Genomic DNA, 6,917 nt, shown 5'->3' with positions numbered 1-6,917 from the left:
CATAGTTGTCTATTTGTTTTTGAAAAACAGAAGTATGTGTTTAAGTAAATTGTCAGGACACTGTTGATATTAGCAACTTCTAGAAATCCAAGTTCTCCAATATAGGGGCATGGCAACATGGCAACATGGCAACATATAGATCAATTACATGTAAATAAAACAAATTAATGAATAACGTCAACAATATATTTATATAGATTGATCAACTAAATAAAAGTAAAGATGACTTTAGTCAGCAGTTTATTTACTGTATAATGATCATTTATGTCATAAATAATTTAAAGTTTAAACATGATTTACATGCAGGTACAATATCAATATCAAAGTCAACTACATAACGTATGTAGCTTAAAGGACGGAATGTTTAATAAACAGTCTATTCCTCATAATTCTGAACGAGTTACTCTACTTAATGATACTGTTATACACATCATATTCATCGGTCAGTGAATCTATCAAAAATGTCTGAACAAAACCGGAAAAGACTTAACTTAAAACAATATAAGAAAGTGTTGGCACTTCCTAAGATAATCCAAGTATCTATTACTATAATGCTATAAGTACTAGCACTAATCTTACACATGGGCTCATCTAAAACACAGTCCCTTTGATACCAATAGATTGATGTCCATGGTTATCAAACACAAGTTAAATTTGGCATCCACCATAATGTGTATTACTGTAGTCAGGCATAGAGACACTGATTGGTACTAATTAATTACCAGTTTAAGATCACAAATCAAGGGAAATCTTTCTGTCCAACAGCAGTTAGGTACCCCCAGACACACTACGCTGGTGGTCTTTAGATGAAGGTACAAGTATTCATTTCACGACAGCAAACACTCAGACTCAGGCACTTGTCTATGGTGTCTCATCCAGACATTAAACTATTCTGTAACAGCAGACACAACAGATTCCAGGTCCTCAAGACATTTATCTGACAAGTGGTGATTGTTGTTGATGCTATTCATTGCTTCCTGAAGTTTGGGGATCACATTGGCATTCTTCATCATTACTTTGGCCTAAAAAGACAAAAATGTATTGATAAATATTTACATTTCTGTTGTGTAATTGTTATGTAACATTACTAATTTAAAATGCCATTCATCCACCAGTGAATAACAAAAAATTATATTTATTTCTTAGATGAAGTATAGGTTACAAGAGAAATTAATGATAGAACCATAAAGAAGATAAACTTGATGAATGATAAAAGGTTTATACAGATATAGAGGTGGACAGACAAACGATTATAATGCTACTCACCTTTTGGTTGTTGAAGACGAGGGCCCATAGAGCCGAGGCGGCCACACACTGGATCTGACCGTTATCACTGGAAAGGCATTGTAACATTTGGGGCAGGAGTTTGTCTGTCAAATAGAACATTAAACTTAACAAATTTCTTTCTGATCAGGAAGGTACATGTATTATAAACATTTATTCAATTTATCTTCTGTCAGTACAAAATTAAGATTTAAATATAAAACTGACTTCACATGAGAAGTTTATATACTGACCACATGCGAGAAGCTTTGGTTTATTACTGGTATGGCAACACATGTTTCTAAGGACAAGAACAGCACACTCCTGGACCTTTCCCTGGCTACACTCCACAAAGTCCAACAGTAGGTTAACACAGTCTGAAAAAAGAGATTCAAAATATAATCGCATTTTAATCCTCATACGTTTCAACTACAGTTGAATAAAACTTTTGAATTTGAACTAAGAAAATTTGTAGACCTTGTTTATGGTATCAACTGTTTAATAATCGGGTCCAACATCCAGACAGACCAAGTGTTTATATACCTTTCAGTAGTGACTCCTTACCTCCTGTCTTGAGAAGCATCTGTTGACCCTCTACAGAGAAGGATAGATTTACCAGCAGCTCTAACCAGAACAGCTCCAGGTTCTGTGTATGCTTGGTTTTCTTACTTTTCCTTGGATTTAGACTCAGGAATTCTCTCAGAAAGTTGCTCTATACATGAAAGAAAAATTTATATCCATCTTTTATCAAATGTGTCAATTTTTAGCAGCATCTGCAATCAATGTTTATTATACCTCACTTCCATTTAGAATAACCTGGTTGATTACGTGACCTTGAATAAGTATTTCACTTGAATTTGAAGGTGGAGGAAACATCTTGTGGGAAATAACCCCTTGGAAGATCCACACATGACCAGAGGAGGAAATTGCAACTTCAATGAAAATGGTTACAATATTTTAAAATTCTATACCACAAAGATGCTACTAAAAACGAAATATCTACAAATTATTAATGGCTTATATCATGGAGTCAGGTGTACCCTGTCTCCCTGGCAAGCCCTTGGAAAATTCTTTCAGGGGAGACAATTCTAGATGTTTCCCTCCACAGAGGGCCATAATTGTATAATATTACTGCCCGAAACTTTCATTGTTAAAACTCATCCAATTTGTTGGTGGAAGATGCATACAGAGGTTTATAAGATCAGTGAATATATATTTACCAGTTACCAAGTTATTTTGATCACATGGCATAATAATGATATTTTTAAAAAGGGAAATATTTTCAAATGTGAGTTACAGTCGAATGATAACTTCAATTACCCAGTAACATGGGAAATTTTACTGATGTTAGACAGCCTACAAAGTTTTATTAAGCTTGGTACTATTGTGATCACAAGGTCCAATACTGATTTACTCAAGTAATCACGTTCGCAAGTAAAAGTTTACAAAAGACGACTGACAAAAGCCTATCACAACAGGTCACCATGATCTATGGGTCAGGTGAACTAAACATCTGTAAAGACCATCCCTTACAAAAAACAGAGCATATATATATACCTTAAACACTATGTTCCTTCCCTCAGAGGACAGCGTGAGGGTGGCGAGGAGGGAGAAGAGAGTGCGGAGTATGGAATCCTTGATGTTGTCTCTCCCGACGAGCCGTAGGAGGCAGTGGACGAGGGAGTTACTACTGAGTTGTTTGTGACCTCCAGTGGTGGCTGTTGTTGATGTGTAGGCTAGAGAACTGGTCGCTGTAATAGTATAAACACAATATCAGGTGATTAGGCTAGAGAACTGGTCGCTGTAATAGTATAAACGCAATATGAGGTGACTGTTTTACTACATAGGAAATCTGAGGTTCCGTTCGTTTCTCTTAAAGCCAAATATAGGTAACTTTTCAGTTTTTTGTAATCACAAACATTTACAATGATCGACCATTGTACCAATGGCCAAAAATAAAGTTAAAGACGTATAGTGTGGCATTATTGCATGCAAATAAACCTATGATATCGAATGATCAAATATTGTCTTGTAAACAAACCTGCCATAATGAAACAGTCGCTAATGCAAAACTGACTATTAGCGATGTATTTTATATATATGGGTTTACACATTTTCTACAGCTGATAATATGTTTGTTTCTTTTTTTCCCATGCGAAGTCGATCAGGTCACGTGATATTTTCCAGAAATCGAGAGTCGATCAGGTCACGTGATATTTTCCAGAACAATTGAGACTTTCTGTTACTTCTGTGTATAGTTTCGGTTTGTATTTATTGTAGGCCACATCAATTATTTTCATTTTTCATATTTTTTGTTTCGAAACTTCACAGTTGGTATCAGTAACAGCTTGCTTTAGTCAACATTTAATGCAGAGAACATGGTAATTTTCTGATGTGAGTGCAAAAAAAACTGAAAAGTTATGAACATATACACTGTCTTGAATTACGGGGCAAAAATATGTTGTAAAATATTTGATATACCTAAAACCTTTTCAACTGGAACATCTGGAATCTAGGTGCTTGTGTTTTGACGTACCTGTTGGACAGTGAGCTATATATGTGGTAAGAAGGGAGAGAGTAGATGACATGACGGCCATATCTAGTTGACACCAGGCCCACAGTCTGTGTAAAATGTTGTGTAGTCCAGAGTAGTAACACGCCATCTAAAGCACACAAAACAATACAACACATGTTTACAATGACTTACTCAGAATGTACTACATGTATAATAGTTATGTATGTGTTAACTGTGGATGTTTTACATTGTACTCCAAAAATAATATCAATATTCACACCAGAAAGAAAGACTAATATCAACAACGTTGAGAAGGTAACATATATTTTCATCATTGAATTATTTTCTTATTTTTGAATCAATTAATCAGTTGGAGATGTCATATGTGATCAACATAAATAAACAAAGTTTGAAAACATCAAATTTTCAGCAAGAAATTCAGATAAATTCAGTACAAAAACAATAAAACCTCATATATCAGTAGTTAAGGAAGAGAACAATGTACCTTAGCCTCAAGGTTCTGGAAAATGAAGTTACGTAGAAGGTCGAATGTGAGTATGAGGTCATTCATCAGGGGGTCCTCCTTTTTTTTGGTGTTGGCTTTACCTGGCTGGAGAGATTCCATGTTGAGTTTGGTGTGAGTCTGTTTGATGTGGTCAATAACACTCTCCACAAGTCCTACTGAAACAATAAATTTGAGGATGAAGATGATGGAAAACAACCATTTTATGTCTCAATATCTATAGTTTTAAAAGGCCCATGGGCCCTTACTTTAATTAAGCAAACACTACGCCACAAAGCAAATTTATCAGCCAACACTATCAAAGATTACCAATACAAATGGATGTTACTGTTATCAACAAATTAGATCATCAGACTTACACTGAAGAGCCGTGACCTTGGCAGAGCTGGATATGGCCAGCAGTGTCCGGAGAGCGGTAGCCGCGTGGACACGGTCAGTTTCTTTATAGTCTGCTGACTTGAGACACGAGTGTTCATACACGTTAATTAATACTTTACAGAGCTGGCTGCCCGTAGTTACCTCCCCTTCCTCACTATCTTTGGCATCTAAAAACATAGAGCTTTCAAAGTTTAATTCACAAAACATTTAAATCTGTCGAAACAGTTTCATCTCAACTTTCCGTAGAAGTGTCTTCTGTGCTGTAAGCCAACCAATTTCCACAGTGACAACTTATTTTGTGATTTCATATAAATTTTCCATGAAACTTAATTTCAGAATTTATAGCCAAAGTCTTAAATATCTCTGTTACCTAACTTGCCTGTGAAACACATGAACTTAGTTTGAATGCTGGCCTACAGTACTCTCTGCTTGCACTCTTTATAGTATCATTTAATGGTACCAACCTGACTTTAGAGAAGTATTAAGGAGGCCGGTGATGGTAATGGTGTCCTCCGCTAACTGGGGTTGTCTCCCCACCAGTTTGCCCTCTTCACTAAAGAGTATAGACAGAAACTGTAAACAGTTGTCACACAGGGTCTTGTCCAGGTGTAACCTTTTCTTCAGGACTGTGCATACAGTTTCTACAACGAAAATGGTCAGTACAACACATATTGTAAACAAAGAAATAAAGGACAGTGCATTGATGTACCATTGTTAATTTAGCTGTGCCATTTCAGTACCACTAAAATTATTAGAAAATGAGAATATCCAATTACTTTATGAGTCTAGTATAAAGTATTTTATGTCTGCCAATAAGTATCTTACAGTGTATCATTTCTAAACCAGACATCATCGGGACCAGCATATTTGGCTGGTGTGGACAATTATATAAGTGTTTTTAATTAATGAAATTAAGATCAAAGAAGATGTTGTATTCAGGATCCAACTTGGACTCTGTATTTAGAGATACACTTTAATATATTACCTGAGATAGATGTCCAGAGTGTGTGGCCAGCCATAGTAAAGCTGTGGAGAGCGGAGGCGCCCTGTAACTGGAGGAGGACGGTGAAGAAGGAGAGAACTGAACTCCACAAGTTGTGACAGCTTCCCTCAACATCTACAGAGCCTGGCAACACATTGTACAGAGTGTCAGGGATATATTTACAAATTTATACTATTTTTCTTTTAAATATGATTTTTTTTTTCTAAAGCAATAAAGTATGAAAGAAGTTATAACTCATTTCTTGATTGTATAGAAGTAGCAAAGCAAGCACAGACATCTGCTTTTATTGTCTAAAATTACAACACCAAACAAATGTAAGGCTCCCTGTGTAAATCTATAGTAAGAGAGAAAGTTCGTTTTGCTGTTTTGCTTTGTGGTGTTGTGATTGTCAACTACTGTATGGTAATTAGGAAGACATTAGAAAACATGACCCATGTTATGAACATTAGCATTTAATTAATTCATTTATAATAATACGAGTAGTGTTAACATTAGGCTAATAACTCAACATAATTATAAAACTTGTTTTACAGTTACATTTTAAGAATTAAAATCTGTTTTAGTTAAATTATGTATGGAATGAAATGCAAGTTACCTTCTCTAGTGTAGAGTTATCTACCTTGCCCTTGAATTAAATTTCCTTGGCCTGTACACTCCTGTTGTAACCTTTATAAGAATTACTTACTCTAAGCTACAGTTACCAAATCTTGCCTACCCTGAGTTACCTCCCCATTGTCCTAAGTTACTTTCCTTGGCCTAAAGCTACCTAGATCACCTACAGTTAATTACCTTGTTACAGTTACCTAAGCTGTTACAGTTACCTACCCTCAAATCGTATAGTGAGGAGAGCTGCAGTCGACCTGATGAAATCCTCGTTGCCCAGCAATTCCTGTCTGATAGGGGTGTCATATACCACACATGCCCGCAGCAGATCCAAGATGGCAGAGTACATGTGCAGCAGGTCACAGAAGACAAGCTCCAGTTGATCTGAACATCCTTCCTCCATCTCGGTCATGTAGGCATCTAACAGGTTGGTGTCCACCATACTAAATACATAAGGTCACAAGTCATGTCTCCCACATATATATATATCTATATATTCATACTTTAGTTAAATGAAGAGTCCTGTTTAAAGTCCCGTACATTAGTTGTTGATCACCATAATCGAGATAAAACGGCACAAGGTGACAACTTATACAAGTAAGGCATGCCTTATTTATGTCAGTTGTCACCTT

The 6,917-nt window shown here is 36.0% G+C and overlaps 1 protein-coding gene across 2 annotated transcripts in view; it reads right to left on the bottom strand.

Moving 5' to 3' along the window:
• Positions 1–223: 223 nt before the first annotated feature.
• The window catches only part of LOC138315111 (rotatin-like), a 46,652-nt gene continuing 39,958 nt past the window's right edge, over positions 224–6,917 (bottom strand). For both annotated transcript variants that reach the window (XM_069255855.1, XM_069255856.1), the window contains exons 36-46: positions 6,508–6,728; positions 5,665–5,805; positions 5,144–5,320; positions 4,661–4,846; positions 4,284–4,459; positions 3,800–3,926; positions 2,821–3,014; positions 1,828–1,975; positions 1,518–1,640; positions 1,267–1,370; positions 224–1,022 (exon numbers count right to left, since the gene is read on the bottom strand). In XM_069255855.1, coding sequence (XP_069111956.1) covers positions 888–1,022; positions 1,267–1,370; positions 1,518–1,640; positions 1,828–1,975; positions 2,821–3,014; positions 3,800–3,926; positions 4,284–4,459; positions 4,661–4,846; positions 5,144–5,320; positions 5,665–5,805; positions 6,508–6,728 — 1,732 coding nt within the window. In that variant the 3' untranslated portion in view covers positions 224–887. The remainder of the gene's footprint in view (positions 1,023–1,266; positions 1,371–1,517; positions 1,641–1,827; positions 1,976–2,820; positions 3,015–3,799; positions 3,927–4,283; positions 4,460–4,660; positions 4,847–5,143; positions 5,321–5,664; positions 5,806–6,507; positions 6,729–6,917) is intronic.

The sequence above is a fragment of the Argopecten irradians genome, chromosome 2 (assembly GCF_041381155.1).
Source record: "Argopecten irradians isolate NY chromosome 2, Ai_NY, whole genome shotgun sequence".
Taxonomy (NCBI): Eukaryota; Metazoa; Mollusca; class Bivalvia; order Pectinida; family Pectinidae; genus Argopecten; species Argopecten irradians.
Note: the sequence above shows the minus strand (reverse complement) of the source record. Positions and strands in the feature narration are given on the sequence as shown.